Source organism: Notolepis coatsorum (genome assembly GCF_963971535.1).
Source record: "Notolepis coatsorum genome assembly, contig: SUPER_1_unloc_1, whole genome shotgun sequence".
Classification (NCBI taxonomy): domain Eukaryota; kingdom Metazoa; phylum Chordata; class Actinopteri; order Aulopiformes; family Paralepididae; genus Notolepis; species Notolepis coatsorum.
In genome coordinates, this window is record NW_028174886.1 from 572,580 (window position 1) to 592,450 (window position 19,871).

Consider the following 19,871-nt stretch of genomic DNA (forward strand, 5'->3'; position numbering starts at 1 on the left):
GGCATGGGCCACTGTCCTTCCGGGAGTCTTAGGAATGCGGGGCCGTCACTGTAGACATTGCGACGGGTGAGGTCATCCAGGGGCATCCCCCGGGTGATGACGTCAGCTGGGTTCCGTTTTGTATCAACGTAGCGCCACTCTGTTTCTCCGGTTAACTCTTCGGTTAAGTCTTGAATCTCGGTGACTCTGACTCCCACGAAGACTTTGTACTTGCATGAGTCCGATTTGATCCAGGCGAGTACCGTCGTGGAATCTGACCACAGGATTGTTCTAGACACCGGTATGGTGAGCTCACGTTGGATGAGCGTGGCTAGGTGCGCTCCGGCTAGGGCTGCGCAGAGCTCTAGACGTGGGATAGATTGTTGCTTGCGTGGGGCTATTCTCGAGCGGGCGAGGACAAATGCTGTGTAGATCTCTCCCCCCTGGTCTTGGGCCCGCAAGTAGGCTACTGATCCGTATGCGACCTCTGAGGCGTCACTGAAGACGTGTAAGTCCATTTTACATGTCTCTGGCCTCACCGTGGGTGGGAAGTAGCTTCGGCGCATATTAACGCCTGGGAGTGAGTGGAGCTCCATCTCCCACTCTCTCCAGGTGGATGCAAGGTGTGCGGGAATGGGGTCGTCCCAGCCCTGGTCCTTGTCCCACAATGCTCGTACAATCATTTTTGCCCTGGTGGTGTACGGTAGAATACATCCTAGCGGGTCATATTGTCGGGCGAGTGTTGTGTACACACTCCGTCTGGTGGTCGGCGCCGCCGCCGGCCTTCCCTGCTCCGTAGTCAGGGGCTTGTGTCTGTAGTGAAGCGAATCTGTTTTGAATCGCCACACCAATCCCAGGGTCATCTCCTGGGCTTCTCCCGGGATTGTAGCCATCCAGGTCTCGCTGCTGGCTGCCTTGTCCTCGGAGGAGAGGCTGCGCAGTACTTGCGGATCGCTGCTGGCCCACTGCCTGAGATCAAAGCCGCCTTTGATCAATGAGGCGCGGAGTTTAATCAGGAGAGCCTCGGCTTCTTCCTGGGTTGAAAGGCTTTGTAGACAGTTGTCTACGTAGAAGCTGTTCTTTACGCTGTGTCGGACCTCTTCGTCCGCTGCTGGGTCCTCTGCTACATGTTTCTGTAGTGCAAATGTCGCACAGCAGGGGCTGCACGTCGTTCCGAAGGAGAGGACTTCCCATTGGTAGATGGCTGGGTGCTCATCTCCTGGCTTCTCTCTCCATAGGAACCGTAACAGGGGCTTGTCCGCCTCTACTAATCTCACCTGCAGGAACATTCCTTTAATGTCCCCGCTGATGGCCACCTTTTCCTGGCGGAAGCGGAGTAGAACGCCGAGTAGGGAGGGGCCGAGTGTGGGACCGGGCAGTAACTCTTTATTCAGATTTTGGGATCCGATCTGGTAGCTGCAGTTAAATACTATGCGGTCTTTACCGTTGTGATGGACCTTGTGGTGGGGCACGTACCACGATTCAGTGGTCTGGTCAGCCTCTTTAATGTCCATCTTTGTGACGTGTCCCGCTGTGATGAGCTTCTCAATCTCAGCGCGGTATACACTCTCTTGGGCGGGGTTCTTGGCTAAGCGCCGCTCCGTGTTCAGCAGGTACCGTTCTATGGCGTCTGTCTTGGCGTGGAAAGTAGGCATTCCTTCTCGCCGCAGGAGTGGCGTGGCGTATCTCAACACGCCGTTGACCGGGACTCTCTTGGTCCCTGTCTCGAGGAGGTGAATGGCGTAAATGTCATCTTTAGAGCGAATGTCTTTCTTTCCATTCTTAAAGGGCATTTGTTCCAAGCTCCATAGCCGCTCTACGTGTTGCAGGAGTGCGGTTTCTCCCTCTGTGACTCGGGAGTGGAGACATCTAGTGGCTGTACTTCGGTTGAGAGATTTGGCGAGCGGGCCTTGGAGAGTCCATCCCAAACGGGTCTCGACTGCTGCAGGACAGCCTCGGGGTCCGGTATGAACCCGGTCTATCGGGACAATGAGGTCTGCATGGTCGGAGCCTATCAACAGGGTCGGCATAGCATTGTCTATGAGCGGGATCGGTAACTTGCGCAGATGTGCATATTTCTCCATCAGCTTGGCGACGGGGTATGTGTACCGCGACAGTCCTATTTCTTGGCTGGTGAAAGCGTCTGCAATCTGGTACCGTCGCTCAGGCTGGCCGCTTGCTGCGATAGAGAATGAGACATTCTCGCCCTTTATCGTCTTCAAATCTCGTCTTATTGTCCGAATTGTCATTTGGGTTTCGCTTCCCCGCAGCCCTAGCTGGGCCGCAGCGGAGGCGAGCAGCAGGGTCTTCTCTGACCCGTCATCGAGGACGGCGTAAGTGTCCAGGACTTTATTCTGGTAGCTTAGTGTCACACGCACTACTTTTAGGAGTACTCGGGCTCCACTGCTGCTGGCGGGATCGATGTACATGACGCTCGCTTTGCGGCTGGATGGTGCAGGTGAAGGGCGCCGTCTGTTACTGTCGTGAAGTATGTCCAGATGGGCTCCATCGCACTTGGTGCACCTTTTCTTTAAGCGGCATTCGGCTGCCATGTGTGAGCGCGCACAGCGAAAACAGCGCTTGTTGGACTTTATCCATTGACCTGCTTCCTCCGCGTTCAGCTTGGGGAAGGAGTCACATTGCGCTAGCCAGTGTTCTTTCTCACAGTAGGGGCACACTATCTTCCACTTCTCCGTTCTGGAGGGGGTACTGTGGCTCCTGCTGCTCGGTACTGACTCCGATTGGTGCATCACAGTCACCGATCTTCTTCCATCATTTAGTCGTCTGGTTCCTTCTCTGGAGCCAGGGGTGCTCCGTCCGAATGTATCTAGCCGTAGGCTGCTAACTTCTCTCGCCAGGAAGTCTGCTAGATCGAGGAGGTTCGGGGCCATTCGGGTCTCTGTGGTCCCTCTGCCGCCTAAAGCGCTCCTGACGCGCGGGCGGCAGCTTCTCCAGGATCCTTTCCACATTTGAGTTGGCGTAAAGTTCATACTTCCCCTTCTCTCTTTGCGCTCCCAACATCCCTACCAGGGACTGCACTCTGATGGACAGGTCGTCCAGTGCTCGATTGTCTATTGCTGGGGGTAAGCGGTCGATGTGTCGGATCTCCTGGATCACGTAATCCCATATGCGCCCATACCTCTGGTCCAATGCTACCAGCGCTGCTGTGTATGGGGTGGTGGAAGTCGCGTAGGCGAGCGCTATATTATGTGCGCGGGGCACCTTTAAGTGCTGCAGTAGGATGGCGTATTTGTGGCGTTCATCCAATACATCCACCAACATGGTCTCCAGACACATGCGGAGTTCTGTATACTGGGCCCGGTTCTCTTGGGTGAAGTCGGGTACCATAGGCGTGCCAATGTATGACGCTGACTGTGGATACATCGGCGAGCGTTGGGGGAGAGGCCTCCTAGGCGAGTCTCCTCCCGCTCCTTGGTATGGGCTGGTACCGGCAGTGTACCATGGCCCGCTTGTCCAGGTGCTGTTCCTCGGTGCGGGTCGTGCGTCGTGCTCACCCGTGTATAGAGTCGGGGGTCTGTAGCGCAGCTCCGCGGGAGTATAGCCTGGGCTGTACCGGACCTCCTGGTCCGGTAGAGTACTGTGCTGTCTTCGGGCGCGGTTCTCCTCCTCTTCCTCTTCGTCTTCAGTTAGGTCATCCAGTGCTTGTAGTCTCTGGTTTAGCCTCTCCACAGGATATGCTGCTCCTTCCCGGTTGCTAGGTCTCGCTTGGACCGGTGGGGGGAGGTGGTCTGTGGGGGGTATAGACCTCGTCTGTTGGTCAAGTTCAGGGTTGTTTACTCGGCTAGGGGATGCCGCCCTGGAGGTGTGTCTAGACGAGTTCCTGGAGCCTCTGGCGGAGGGAGAGGGTGTTGTCCGTCTGATCAGCTGTTCTATTAGTTGCGCTTGCCGTCTGTCGCGCTCTGCGTCCCGTAGAGCACCAGCAGCTGCTCGCTGGCTGTCTGCTCGGTCTCGGGCCACATTCTCTTCCATCTGAATGCGTCTTATTTCCAGGCGTATGTGCTCTTCTTCGCTCCGTTGCTGTAGCTGCAATCGATCGCGTTCACCCTGGAGTCTATCGCGTTCAGTAGAGGCTTTCAGGCTGACGAGGAATGCCTGCTGTAGGGTCCTCTCTGCCTCGCTGGGAGAAGGCGGTTGTATAGGGGAGCCTTCCCTCGGGGTACTCCTTGCGGAGCCTTGGAGCTCTATCTCCACGGTGCTCTCCCCGTCTTCTTCCGTGCCGAGTTCTCTCTCGGTAGCGTTGTATTCCTCCCGGGACTCATCGGGGACTACTTCTTCAGTACTGGCGGGGTGTGAAGTCATGTCTGGTTCCCACTGGTCCCCACCGTGAACTTGGTCAGTTACATTAGAGCCCGTAGGGGCCTCTATGGTCGGGGTAGTCTGGGCGTTGGGGTTAGACATACTTTTACTTTCTAGTTTTACCGCGTTTACTGTTAGTAGAAGACTAGGTTGTTGACTGACAGCGTAAGCCTCTAAGTACTGAGGGAGCCGTCGTTCGCGCTGCGGGCGTTGGTTAGGAGGATCGTTTCGTGGAGTGTTCATCATAGGCCATTTCAATATTAATAACACTATATTAATATTACACTAATTACCATCCGGCTCGAAGGACCAATTGTAACTGAGGGGTACAATTCCCTGACTGTATTACTAGATATGATACTTACTACCACTACCTTTGTACTTAATATTCGGCCACCCAGTACACGGCATAAATATATTATCATGAACACTCTCACGTAGATGAAACGGATCCAACACAAATGTACGAATTAGAAACAGGTCTTTATTTCCTACACAGCGATGGTGTGTAGAATAAGCACTTAATCACTTAATTACATTTATGAATTGAAATAGTATGCACTTTTATGGCAAGGAGTATTCGTCGGTATATCAATAGATAATGTCCAATCTCTGAAGGCGCAGGTGGTAAATATACGACCTGGAATAGTTAAGGAATAACAGCAATGATACTTTAATGATTATAGGCTGGATACACTAGAGGGGGTTAATCCGGTCGCTTGTAAGCCGACAGGAGTAGGAGGGGGGGGGGGGGGGTAGAATCCAGCTGCCTCGTCCGGCCAAGGGTATCCCAGGTGAACCCACTGTAGTGCCGTTCAATGCGCCGGCGATCCTTGGACCACAGATGAAAGCAGGTGGACTCTTTGTGGGCCGGCTCTCTCCGGTCCACGGGGGAGAGATGTGGAGAGACCTCGTCTTGCAGAGCGTCTCCTCACCTTGCGTCCTCTCCAGGGGGGGGGGTTCCAACACACGGTAGTGTCGGGGGTCTTTATCCATAGAATAATCAAAGTATCCAAAGCATAATCCGTGCCTGGGAAGGCGGGCTGTCGTCGGTAGAATAATCCGGTATACAGGTCCACTCGCTCGTCGGCTCTGGGGCTCCTCGGGTGCAGCTTCACATAGGGTCAACCACCCTGGGTAAGCAGCCAGTTCTCTGCCCGAAACGATGGGGTACTGACTACGGTAGTATTCTCACCGCACGAAGCACTATATATTAACAGACTATTATTAGCTTAATAGACTACGTCCAACTCGACGATATAGTGCCAAATATGACTATTCAAATATTAATATACACGATGTCTCAATACCGATGGTAGGCCGAACTTGGCCTTACTCCCACACGTGGCATCGCGGGGAGGCTTTACGTCTGTGACTCTATTGGAGGGTAAGAAACTGGACTGAAAAGAAAGTCCTACTTTAGTAGCGCAGTATATATACGCACTATGAACAAATAGTCCCATTAGTGGTGCGGTAGCCAAATTCCTACGCGGAACTAGGACTTGTTCGTACATGTCGAGCGGTACGTTTGAACTGGGTCTGAGGGGTATGGCAGCCTGGCACCAAGGTCTCGACCAATAGTAGAATGGAGACTATTATGGGATGTTCAGTAGGCTAGAATGGATATTCAATGCATATTGTACAAGGAATATACAAGGGATATCAGGGAATATTAGAGAATATACAAATACAATTAAATATATATATATAAATAAATATATATATTCGGTTTAATCTGGCCCTTCACAACAATGACAATGCATTTGAATCTAATCTAATGTTGTGTTGTTTGTCTCCTGCAGGAAGGAGCTTCTTAACACATTAATGGCCAGACCCGAGATATCTCAGGTTAACTTGGCTGCCAGACCTGAGATTTCTCGGGTTTTGGTTGTTATTTCTTTTATTCTATATTTTGATTCATTTCAGGCACACGGACCTCAGGGTTACCATAGGGAATCATTCTGAGATCGCCAGAGGGCAATACCGGCCGCATCATGCAAGGTGGCAGTATCGCCCAACATTTGAAACCCTCCTTCACACCGGGTGCTTAAATCCCTCCGGGCGCTATATTTTGGGTCAGGCGAGTCTAGTGGTTCACCCGATCACATTGAAACACGTCCAATGACCCTCCATGCATGTGTGTGCCGGATTATAATCGCGATCAGACAATTGGAATATTATTTTCGGGATACTTCCTAGTAAAGGTAAGGACTATGGCATCAATTTCAAATTTCAGCTTGATCCTACAATGTTTTCATATCGATCCAGCCGATCAACATGTGTGGTGTTCAAAACGAATGCCGTTACTGGCGATCAAAGTATCAAAAAACGACCCCCCCCCCCCCCCCCCCTTTCATGCATTCATGATGAAACATAATACCTATTATATACCTTTGAATTGGAAATAGTAGCGTGTCCAGGCGAGCAACGCCAACGCTATTAGCAGAATTCGCGTAATGCTCCATAACAGTTACCAGGAATTAGCCAGGATCACTCAGAAACTATACAATATTCACCACGGTATAACACGCGAACGGATGCATGAAAACAATTATTCTTTTTCACGTGTTGAACGATAGATAGTTGATGTCAAATGAGCCATAGTATTGTCTCCATAGCTATAATATAGAATATAGATATAGCCCTGCAAACACCAAAGTGAAAACCCCTATACTTTACAGCGCTGGCCAACTAAGTACAAAGATGGGGAAACAGCGTGGCAGTGAAAGTGTTAACAACATGTCATTCACAGCAGCAGCACAAATTGTTTGACAAATTACCGTTGTTCTGGTAAATCCCTGCAACAGCAGATCTGTCCATTAAAACTGTAGAGCAGCCTGTTACCTGGTTTGTTGTTGGTTTGTGAGTGTACTGCCCTCTGCTGGATAAAAAAAAGTATATAATGTAAATTCAGGTTATACATGGTGACATTCTGCCCTCTAGTGGTAAATGTGCAGAACACATCTGGAGGGCCAGGGCGTCAACATTGAACAGAAGAGCTGTGTTCAGCCATATAGTTATGATGAGGACGGATAGAGTGGGACCTTTCAGTTCGCTATAAGGTTTTCATTTGGATTTAAGATGTCCCACCACGGCCTAAAGGTCTACTCACATGGAGCAACATGAAACGTTATGCTTTAATCTCTCTTGCAGCAGGGAGCACCGCTAAACACTGGTCTTATAATGTATGAGGGTGCAGGTTATGAAAAAATGCAGTATGCAATGTAAACACACTAAAGACCCTTTCACACATGCTGCATGTAAAATCTTGTTTTTTGCTTATTTCACACTGTATTGAATACCATTGATGAACCCTAATTCATTTCATTTCAAACCTTTATTTTAACTAGAAAAAAGTTCAGATTGCCCTCATTCGCAGCGATGTCGGGTACAACAAGAAATATTTTAAATAGATATTTAAATGATGATCTTCATACACAGGAGGAGATATCGTCTCTTTCTGCGTCCTGCCCTGCTCTACCTAGGAGCCAGCCCTCCTAAACCACAGGCAGTATTTCCTAGTGAGTCCTGTTGCAAAGCTTACAGATGTCAAAGAATAGTTGGGAGGGACGCAATCTTTCAAAGCTTAAAAATGCATTGTTGCATCTATATTTAGCACATATGATAGAATTTCAATAGAAAATAAACAAAAAGAAATTATAACATTACTCAGTATAACATTACTCAGTATAATAGTACTCAGTATAACAGTACAGATTTCTACACAATTTTAGGGTTTGACACCTGAAGGAATATACAGGAATATATTGGTGGTTCTTTAAATCTTGATTGTCTGAAGCTCATCCCATGCTGGTCACAGTGGTAGGGTTTCTCTCCTGTATAAATTCACTGGTGAGACTCTGTCCTGTATGAATGTGCTGGTGTGTCTTTAAATTGAATCATCAAATTAAATGTTTCCTCCACTGTCTTTAAGGCTTCTCTCCTGTATGAATACGCTGGTGAACCTTTAAGCTGTCATATCTACTGAAGCTCTTCTCACACTGATGACAGTAGTAACACTTCTCTCCTGTATGAATGCGCTGGTGTCTCTTTAAGTCTCCAGAGGTCCTGAAGAGTGTTCCACATTGGTCACAGTGGTAAGGCTTCTCTCCTGTATGAATGCGCAGATGAACCGTTAAGCCTCCAGAGGTACTGAAGCTCTTCTCACACTGATGACAGTAGTAACACTTCTCTCCTGTATGAATGCGCTGGTGTCTATTTAAGTCTCCAGACTGACTGAAGCTCTTCTCACACTGGTCACAGTAGTAACACTTCTCTCCTGTATGAATACGCTGGTGTCTCTCTAAGTCTCCAGAGGTCCTGAAGCATGTTCCACATTGGTCACAGTGGTAAGGCTTCTCTCCTGTATGAATGCGCTGGTGTCTCGTTAAGTGTCCAGAGGTCCTGAAGCATGTTCCACATTGGTCACAGTTATAGGGCTTCTCTCCTGTATGAATGCGCTGGTGTTCCTTTAAGCCATCAGAGGTCCTGAAACGTGTTCCACATTGGTCACAGTGGTAAGGCTTCTCTCCTGTATGAATGCGCTGGTGTCTCGTTAAGTGTCCAGAGGTCCTGAAGCATGTTCCACATTGGTCACAGTTATAGGGCTTCTCTCCTGTATGAATGCGCTGGTGTTCCTTTAAGCCATCAGAGGTCCTGAAGAGTGTTCCACATTGGTCACAGTTATAGGGCTTCTCTCCTGTATGAATGCGCTGGTGTCCCTTTAAGTCTCCAGAGGTCCTGCAGCGTGTTCCACATTGGTCACAGTAGTAAGGCTTCGCTCCTGTATGAATGCGCTGGTGTTTCGTTAAGTGTCCAGACTGACTGAAGCATGTTCCACATTGGTCACAGTTATAGGGCTTCTCTCCTGTATGAATGCGCTGGTGTTCCTTTAAGCCATCAGAGGTACTGAAGCTCTTCTCACACTGGTCACAGTTATAGGGCTTCTCTCCTGTATGAATGCGTTGGTGTATTCGAAAAGTGGACTTATTGATGAATCTCTTTCCACACTGGTCACAGCAGTGAGGCCTTGACTCGTTCATATCTCTGCTTGTTGTTGGGCAGCAATGCAGCAATTGTACCTGGAGAAGAGAGAAGTACACCAATGAAGAGTTCAGATTGTGTGTGTGTTTTGCATTCGTTCAGTTTGTATTTCTCAAGTTCTAAAAATGTTTTATCCTCCAAATTTAGTTGTTGTGATTTAAACGTGAATCTGCTCCAAGGGCAGTTATTGAAAACTGGCCAACATTAATAAAATACTGAGATAAAACCCAACAGGCAGTTACCTGCAATCAGTGTTAATTTTGGCAGCTATTTTCATTTTAGTTTTAGTCTTAGTCATGTGTCAAGTGCTCCTTTTTCGTTTATCATATTTAGTCATCTTCATTTATTTTTCGTTTAGTCAGTTTTAGTCAACTAAATGTCTGAGCATTTTAGTCTGTCAGTTTTTGTCTCAATTTTGTCTTTTTTGTTTTAGTCTAGATTTAGTCGACAAAAACGGATGACATTTTTATCTATTTTTAGTTAATGGAAAAAAACTTGTCAGAAGTCAGAAATAGTCAAAATGGAAAATGTTCTGATTTAAATTGCGTATTTATTTTTTAACCTAGGGGAATCTGAGTCTGCAGCACAAGTGATACACAGGAAGTATATATGTTGGTGTAGACATGGTCCAATGTATTGTTGCTCCTACAGTATATGTGGTGACGTTGTTTCTGACCAGAGAGACGACGCTGAACTCTTGTCTGTCTTCTGTTTGCTGTGTCTTTCCTTTCTCTCTGCCATGTCTGTCCTCTCTCTGCTGTGTCTGTCCTCTGTCATGTCTGTCCTCTCTCTCTCTGCTGTGTCTGGCAGCGGTTTATTCTATAACAGGATACTGTAAACTAAGTAAACAGAACACACAGTAGTACTAGTAGTAGTACACACTGATTGCAATTTGCTTGCATAAAAACATTATATAAAATCACATTCTGAGGTCAGTGTTAAAGTGCCACATGGAAGAGGTCTGGTTAGTGGTTAGAGTTAGAGGTGGTCTAGGTCTGGTTAGGGTAACTTAGGGGTAGGGCTGGGCGATATGACGATATTATATAAATATCGGGTACAGTTCATTAACGATACACTTTTTCAACGTATCGTGGATATCGTGATGTTTTGCCCAAGAGGATTGTGTCGCGTCAATCTGTCCACACGTTACTCGTTCATATCTCAGCCTGTGCTGAGATATGCCCATTCCGCGGTCTGTTAATAAAGTTTTCAATCAGACAGATGTATGGAAAGGCTTTTATTATAACATTCGTTGTAGTAAAATCATTATGCCTCATTTAGCATCCTGTGAAGCACTGGTCTCCTACTCGACGGCCGCGGGGAGCTAACGTTAGTAGCTTTGTTGATGTTCAGTGTTCACTTCAGCACACGGGACATTCAGGAAGTCATAACGCTTGCCGATTGGTGCTAAGAACAGCAGGGCGGGTGCAAGCGGTGTGACGTCATTGGCAGACTCGACTGTCAATCAAAATGATTATGTTTCCGTCAGAATGAATGAATGAAAACTGTATTAAAAGGTTGCAGAATGGGTACAATACAGTACAGGAGGATGAAGACCAGAAAAAGACTTTCGGCTTTTTTACATAAGGGTCCTCCATTTTCAATTCATCAAAACATTTAGAGACATACATATATACAGTAGTTTCATAAAAATGCTAAAATGCTATTTATTGATTGATTGATTTAAAACTTTAACATATTGCAGAATGGGTACAGTACAGCTCAATACATACAATTGTTAAGGGGATGCAGACCAGAGAAAGACTTTAGTCTTGTTTACATCAGGGTCCCCCATTTTCAATTCATCATATTTCATATCTAAATCATATAATATCTCATATGCAATATATAATCTAATAATCTAAATCTAATATAAAAATGCTAAATGCATGGGTATTTTATTTTGTCTTTAATGTTAGCTTGCAAACTCAAATACTGTCTTGGTAAGCCTCATAATGAATTGTTTGGGGTAAAAAAGAAAAACATCGTGATGTGTATCGTGTATCGCCGAAAGGTCAGAAAATATCGTGATATCATATTTAGGCCATATCGCCCAGCCCTACTTAGGGGTAGTTAAGCATTCATTATAATTTATTATTATTATTTAGATATTATTATTATTTAGATAGATGGATGTAAAGGGCTAGACCAACTCTTAACCCCTATCTGGACTCTAAGTCACAACCGTAACTTAGGGGTCAGAGTAAGAGGTGGTCTAGGTCTGGTTAGGGGTTAGAGTTAGAGGTGGTTTTACAGCTACTGTTTTATATATACTGTTTTTTAGTAATAACTAGAAAGTAGTGGTCAAAAATATGGAAAAATCAATACATATCGATTCTGAATATTTAAAACGGTTTCGATACTCATTTCCCGAAATATCGATACTTTCTGCAGTATCGATACCAGCTGGCTTGCTCGCAGTGTTCTACCGCAGTTGTTGACCGACAGACGCACGCTGCTGCAGCCCCCTCCCCCTCAGACCCGTCTTCAGTTTGTAAATAAAGATTTTAGCTCCGAAGATGGCAAATGCAGAGCGTCCGCAACTTGTCCTTGTGGATAAAGAAAACAGCAGAAGTGCTGTTTGGAAGTACTTCGGGCTTGAAGTAAACAACGAAGGAAAAGTTAAAGATGCCACGATGCCCATTTGCAAGCGGTGTTACAGAGCAGTGCCAACGAAAGGTGCAAACACCACAAATATGGCAAAACACCTGAAGGCACGCGGATCTCCATAAAGAAATGAAAGAGGTTCGTGACACCTGCTCTTTCAACATCACTGTGACTGAAGCATTAAACCATTAACTCTAGTTTAATACATGATACGTTGTCTACTGATGGCGCATAATATAAACAGCTGATTCGTTGTTAGTAACGTTACAGCTATTAGCTAACGTTAGCTAGTCGTTCCTCTGTTAGCTAGCTAACGTTAGTGTTTAATTAGCAGCTCTCTCTCTCTCTCTCTATGGAAACAATGTAACGTTACTGGTGACAAAGTGATTTACTTTGGAATACTCCTTTGCCCACTTGCTGTACTTTGCTTGCAGGTCTGCAGCTGGATTATGAATAGTCCCAACTTTAGCCAAGGTAACGTTAAGCTAAAACTAGCTTTTCAAATAGCTCTTCAGCTAATGCTAATAAAAGAGCTCCCCGTCACACTGCTCTACTCGGGACGATGGCATTAACACTTTGGCTGCCAGGAGCCGTGTTAAAGCGTCATTCCCGGCCATGCTCAAGTTGCCGGAGGACGCTTTACAGCGTCCTTATATCAATATTTCAAAAATCTGCGATCGGATTCATATGTCCCCTCCGCTGGCCTGAGATCCACCAGGAGGACCCACTGAGCTCTCTGGCGGTTCAGGAGCGCCATCTGGTGGCCGATCGGCGCAATCGCTTAACAGGAAGTGGCATAGAGGTTGTGCTGGACGGCCGTATTACTTCCGGGCACTCGCTATAGGTCCCGGCATTCTAGCTCGTCACAATACACAGTGATCGATTGCCAATAACTCGATAAACAACATGATTTGGACGTATATACCATTATACAAGCTGGAGATGGACCGGGTAAATCTACATCCCATAATGATAAAATTTCTACTCTACGATGATCGCCCAACGGCGCGCGGAGACTGGGTTTTAGCGTGTAACGTTACCGTCTTCCGACTATTATTTTTAGCCGCCAGACGGTAAATCTACACGCATTTGGCGAATGGCGTGCAGTTATTTTGTTCCCTGCCAATAATAATCTTTTCTACACCCTCCACCCCAGCTAAACACCCATCAAGTGTGTCATAGAAGCCACTCTGTTCTGGCGGTCTATAGATTGTGCCTACTAGTACTGATTTCGCCCTTTCGAATAATATTTCAATCCAAACAGTTTCAATTTCGTCATGGTTAAGGTCAGTACGGTTGATGAATTTGGTATCTTTGTGAATATACACACAGACACCACCTCCATACTCATTCAGCCTTACTCTACTGGCAGTGGTTTATTCTGACAAAAATATATACAAAGTAGTGCTTTAATATTCCATTATGTTGTACTACTTATTGTAGAAAATGCAATAAACAAAATCATACAAAGATACTGTAATATCCTAGGGTAGCCTATAGCCTACCACAGCACAGCAATGATGCGTACGTGATGACGTGTTACGTATTCCAGTCATTTGATATGCAGGCACTGTTTAATGTGTTGTCATTGCTGCCCGGGACGTGAGAATAAACGGTAACCCATAAAGTAGTTGCCCGATTCTATCATTCCTTCGACACTAAGAGTGACAATACACGGAATATTACATGGTGCCAGAAGCCGGATAATTTCGAACTCATGCCAAGGAAGAGAAAAAGAAAGAAAGATAATATGGAGGCTGCAGCAGTACCAATGCCGACGATGGACTGGGAATCCTCAAACCTACCCGACGCATGGAAAAAGTTTCGCCAACACGTCGAGCTAATGTTTAGTGGACCGTTCAACGGCAAGACAGAGGAAATCAAATGCAGCTATCTCCTACTATGGATCGGGGAAAAGGGAAGAGACATTTTTAAACACATGGCAGCTTTCCGACAACGACAGGAAAAAGCTAAAAAGCTACTACAACAAATATGAAGAGTCAGGGCTCTACAGTGCGACCATATTGCTTGCATATGCCCCTAGAAATATGTGTGTGCGAACCGGAAAAATCAATTACTCGCACGGTGTGCGAGTGAAGATTACAGCCTCAGTCGTGCTTTTTTCTCCACTGATAATCGTTCAAAAACTACAAGTCCCACATTGCACTCAAGCCAACGGTCCAATCACAGTAGAGTGACGTGACTGGTTTCAAGAGAAAAAAAGGAAATTACCAATCGGAAGCTCTCATTTTCTTTTTTACTTCCTGAAAGTCCGCCATTGCAATATGCTAGCATTTTCCGAGACAGTAACTTATTCTAGTCTTACCAATAGCAATAGATTTGAGAACACCTAGATTTATCGATAGCAATAGTAATATAACGTTAATGCAACAAAACGAATGCCTTGCTTTGTTAATCATAACGTTGATGCAGTAGCGTATGTCGTTGTGTTGGCTGTAACTGACATGAGAATAGCAACACTGTGTACACATTAAAATTGCGATAATCGAATCTAACATTTTCAAATCGATGCAGTTGAATTTTCCCCTTAGGATCGATGCATTGCGATGCATTGTTACACCCCTACACCAAAGTCACTGGCCCACTGTGCGTGTGTGTATATATGTGTATATGCTAACTTGGCTAGCGTTATCAACAGCAGAGGTGGGCAATAGGGTCCAGCTGCAGCGCCGGAGTGCAAGTGGTGTGACGTAATTGGCAGAATCGACTGTCAATCAATGGTCTACCTGACACGCAAACTCATAAACAATGTTTCTGTACTGAAGGTAGAGCTGCCGCGATTACCGCATTACCGCGGTATCGCTGTTACATCACGGCCACCGCAGAGTAGGCTGAATACCGCATCACTGCTGTTTTTTATAATAATAATAATGAAGTACCCTCCTCTCGTTGGGCTTGCGGCTCTGCAGATATACCCTACTTCTCTATCGAGGTTCCAAGCGACCCTATTGGGTACCAGAAAAGTCACGTGAAACATTGCAGACCACTGATTGGTCAGAAGAGAGACGCGTCACACGTTGGGAGCGGCCTGCAGTTTTTTACATCCTGAATGTCAGCCATTGATCAGAGCTCATCACAATACGGCTAATAACGTTAGCTTTAGCTCCCCGCCGGAGTGGACTACCATCGCTCCTCAGGAGTACTAAACGAGACATAATGATTTTACTGTCTGCAACGAATGTTATAATAAAAGCCCTTCGTTCTATACACTTGTCTGATTGAAAACTTTATTAACAGACCGCAGAATGGGACAACTCAGCACGCTCTGAGCAAAGAAAGGAACTGAGATGGTCCGGTAAATACGCTGATGTTATTGAACGTATAACTATATAATGGTAATGCCACAAAACGAATGCCTTTATTATAAAGTAGTAACTTTATAGTAATAATAATAAGAAAGGGTCGGGGGGGTAACCACCCCTGCCCGCGACACCGAGTGAACGGCGCACGGCCAGAGGGAAACTTCGAATCCGTGTTTCACTTTCAATAACTAATGCGTGCTTGCCAAATCCCAAACAATATTCATGCTGCAAAGTCATCCTCTAAAGATCGACATTTAGACTAGAGGCAGGCTATATGCTATAAAAAGTAGACTACTACTAAAAAAAAAATGCATTCAAACTTTTTTTTTTTTTTTTTTGTGTGTGTGCGGTAATAACCGCGCGGTAGGAAATATTTTGCAAATCCGTGCGGTAAGGAAAACATCAATACCGCGGCAGCTCTAACTGAAGGTGTACAGTATTTCAATAGGCAACCCTGAAAGGAATATTTTTCTAGAAGAGCAACACTAGCCAAAACATTGGCATTGTATGCATAAAAGGGGCAAAAGCTAAAGTTAAGTGACGGTTACTTTTGTAGCAGTAGTTTGATTTGATAGTTTATTTGATAGGGACAGCACATGTTAAAGGATAACTCCAACATTTTGGGAAATTTGCTTATTTAACATCTTCCCTGGAGTTAGACAAGAAGATACATACCTTTTTTGTCTCTGTGCATGCATTAGGCTTAGGGAACAGACGCTCCGTTAGCATAGCTTAGCTTCATCACTGGAAGTGGGTCAGGACTATTTTTTTTACCTTTCGGCGATACACGATACGCATCACGATGTTTTCCCTTTTTTCCCCAAACAATTCTTTATGAGGCTTACCAAGACAGTATTTGAGTTTTCAAGCTAACATTAAAGACAAAAGACCCGGTGGTATTCAAATAAAGTCTTTATTGTTTCTTAACCTCCAAAATAAATCAAACAAATGCAACATATACAGTGCAACTTGCAATTCTGAGTCAGACTTTGACACACACAGTAAATTCTTAACTTAACCTCTAAAATAAATAAATTTAACAAATTTAAGAAAATACACATGCCAAATGTGTAACTTTTCAAAATAACAACGTTATTGCTTTTCAATTAGTGCAGTGTGTGAACTTCACATGTCCTGAGAAAAATGAATAAAAGATAATTAACCTCTAAAATAAATAAATTTATTTATTTATTCAAGGTTATTGAAAATATAACGATAACAAAGTTCTTACTTTTCAATCTGGCGGGCTCAGTGCTGAATGAAAATAAACAAGTACAAAAAAATACTAAAAAAACCTAATAAATAACTTCACAAGTTATGAGCGAGGAAAACGAGCCGAGCCTATCAACAGCGTCAGGCTTCAGAGCTGCCCTGTGGCATTCAAATACACGTGCCAAATGTGTAACTTTTCAAAATAACAACGTTCTTGCTTTTCAATTAGTGCAGTGTGTGAACTTCACATGTCCTGAGAAAAATGAATAGAAGATAATTAACCTCTAAAATAAATAAATGTATTTATTCAAGGTTATTGAAAATATAACGATAACAAAGTTCTTACTTTTCAATCTGGCGGGCTCAGTGCTGAATGAAAATAAACAAGTACAAAAAAAATACAAAAAAAACCTAATAAATAACTTCACAGGTTATGAGCGAGGAAAACGAGCCTATCAACAGCGTCAGGCTTCAGAGCTGCCCTGTGGCATGTGACAATGTTGCCACCAGTGCTGAATGCCCTCTCTGATGGAGAACTGGTGGCAGGAATGCAGAGGTACTTTTTGGCGAGTTGGCCAACCTTTGGAAAGTTACCCTCGTAAATTTTCCACCATGCCAGTGGATCTGTCTCGCTATCTGCTTCAGGCGTCTGGAGGTAACTTGTCAGTTCACCTTCAATTAGTTCTTTCTCAGAACAGGAAGAGACATCGGCTGTTTTTTTGAAGAAACTTCCAAGTGTCTTCTTGGCTTTCTTCGCTGGTGCTGCTGGGTCAGCTTCTGCTCCTTCTTGGGATGCAGACACGGTTGCGCCAGCCTGTGATGAGCTCTGCAGACTGCATTTCGGAAACCGCCCTGACTTTTACATTTTCAATCTTCTCCTTGCTGATGTAGTGGGTTTTAAATCGTGGTTCAAGAAGTGATGCCATGTCCAGCAGGTCATCTGTGGCGAGGTCTGCGTATTTGTCATTGAGATAACCCATAACGGTCATCTTCATGGTTGTGGTCAGATTTGTGTCCTCTTCCTCCGGATTTAGGAGATTGGAGTTGAAGAGGTGAAGGACAGGCTTCAGGTAGGATACGCTCACGTAGGGCTGGGCGATATGGAAAAAAATCATATCACGATAACGATATGATAATTTTATTTTATTTCTAGATATCGATAATTATCGAATTGTTAAGTAAAAAAAAAATTAAAAAAAAAAAAAATCTTTTTTTTAACAACAGATGTATGTTTATTTTGCAGCAATTCTTTGTCATTGCCGCCATCTTTAGTGTTACATCCCCTCACACTCCAGTTCTCAGGCTGCAGCTGGTTTAAAAGCTAAAGTAAACCGGCTTCTCTGCTGGCTGTGGCTCCAGAGGAGTTGAACAGTTCTGGCTCTGCTAGTTTATTTTCGATCTTTTGGCGCTTTTTTGGTGGACAAACCACCGCACATGTGCACTGTGACTCGTGACTGGAGTCTAGTTCTGCTAGCACACATAGCCTACTGTGTACAGACGGTTTCAAAATGTATTTTAAATTAGAAAGCAAACAAAATAAATGGACAAGAGAAAAAGAAATCTGAATTTGGTCAGTATTGTCATTTGGACAAGCAAAGCCATTACTTTAAGTTGCAGGCAAGAAAGACAAGTCTGTCCACTGTCTCTGGTTTTAAAACTGCCCTGTTGCAGGTGTAAAAAAAAAAAAAAAAAAAAAGAAAAAAACGATTTTTTTTTAATTTCGATATTCGATATCGATTATTAAAATATATCGCGATATTTATCGTTGTCGTTATATCGCCCAGCCCTACGCTCACGTAGTCTTCACCCGATAGTGCGTCAGTGAATTCCTGCAGTGGGCTTAGAGCCTTGTTCACCGATTCTAGGACATCAATGTCCTGCCACGTGGGCACCAAGTGCCTGCTTTTTTTGTCAGCAGCCAGGACCTGGGTTATTGCTTTCTCCTGCTCCAGCACTCTTTGGATCATCTTCTGCCTCGATCCCCACCTGGTAGGTGACTCAGTGATGAGTTTGTGTAGAGGCAAATTCAATTCAGCTTGGGCAGCAGCCAGATCCCTCTTTTTTTTCCAGCTGAAGGAAAAGGCAGCAACCACTTTCTTGCATACAGCAATGGCTCGATCAATCCGGGGGTCTTTCACACTCTTCTCTGGAAAAAAAGAAGAAAAAGAAGAGGTGTTTTAGAATAGCACCATTTTCAGTAGATGGCATAATGCATTAGTAGTCTCATGTTATTATAACATTACAACAGTGCATAAAATAAGATGATATTCATCACATGCATTTAGCATTTTTATATTATATATTAGATTTAGAGTATTAGATTATATATTGCATATATTTAGCATTTTAGCATTTCGTTTTTTTTAGATTATATATTAGATTAGATTATATATTGTAACTATTTATTGTAGGGCAAATATAACAGAGATGGCATACATAGTATGGTACTTATCTTATTAAAAAACAAAGCATTGATTAGCAAATCATGAAAATGTCAAACCACATTGTCAGAATTGTAATGTTTATTTAAAGTTGATTGTTTACTGAAACGTTTGACTGTTTAAAAATAAATGAACCACCACACTCACTGTACATGACTAGTTATTTATTTAATTGTTACATTAGATATAAATACTGATATTTTTTATGTAAATCTATAGAGACTAGTAGCTTATAACTGCTAATCGAATGCTTGTGTATACATTTATATGAACTATTACACTTACCAATGGCCAGGTGAAGCCTGTGCCCAAAACACTGGAGTCTGGTCCACTTGTTTAAACGCAAGGCTTTGACGACGTTGGCTCCACTGTCTGTTGTCATGCAGACATGGCGTTCTTCTCTCAGCCCCCAGGCTTGCAGCGCCTCCTTCAGACCTTCGGCGATTACTTCAGCTGTGTGGTCATCTGGGAAGTATGATGTCTGCAGGCATGTGCTGCACAACTTCCATTCACCATTAACGTAATGCACCGTTAGGCTTAAGTATGGCTCCGACGTTCGGCTTGACCACAAATCCGTCGTGGTTGAAAAATAAGCCACGTTTTGCAGCTGGCCAGCTATGTTAGCACGCAATTCGGTGTACATGCGTGGTAAAATATTCTGTGAAAAATATTTTCGGCCAGGCATCTCGTACCTAGCGTCCACTGTTTTTAACAGCCTCTTGAACCCCATTTTTTCCACGGTTGATAATGAAACCATGTCCTTTCCTATGTGGAACGCTATAGCCTCTGTTATCTCTCTCCATCGCTTGCTGCTCTTTTCATAGGGGATGCCGCTGGAAAATTATGTATTTAAAGGGGAACTCCAACATTTTGGGAAATTAGCTTATTTAACATCTTCCCTGGAGTTAGACAAGAAGATACATACCTTTTTTGTCTCTGTGCGTGCTTT

At 44.6% G+C, this 19,871-nt stretch overlaps 1 protein-coding gene across 1 annotated transcript in view; it reads right to left on the reverse strand.

Annotated features, from left to right (window-relative positions):
* Positions 1-7,772: 7,772 nt before the first annotated feature.
* The window catches only part of LOC311246374 (uncharacterized protein), a 29,467-nt gene continuing 17,368 nt past the window's right edge, over positions 7,773-19,871 (reverse strand). The window contains exon 2 of the mRNA XM_084338487.1: positions 7,773-9,377. Coding sequence (XP_084194613.1) covers positions 8,226-9,377 — 1,152 coding nt within the window. The 3' untranslated portion in view covers positions 7,773-8,225. The remainder of the gene's footprint in view (positions 9,378-19,871) is intronic.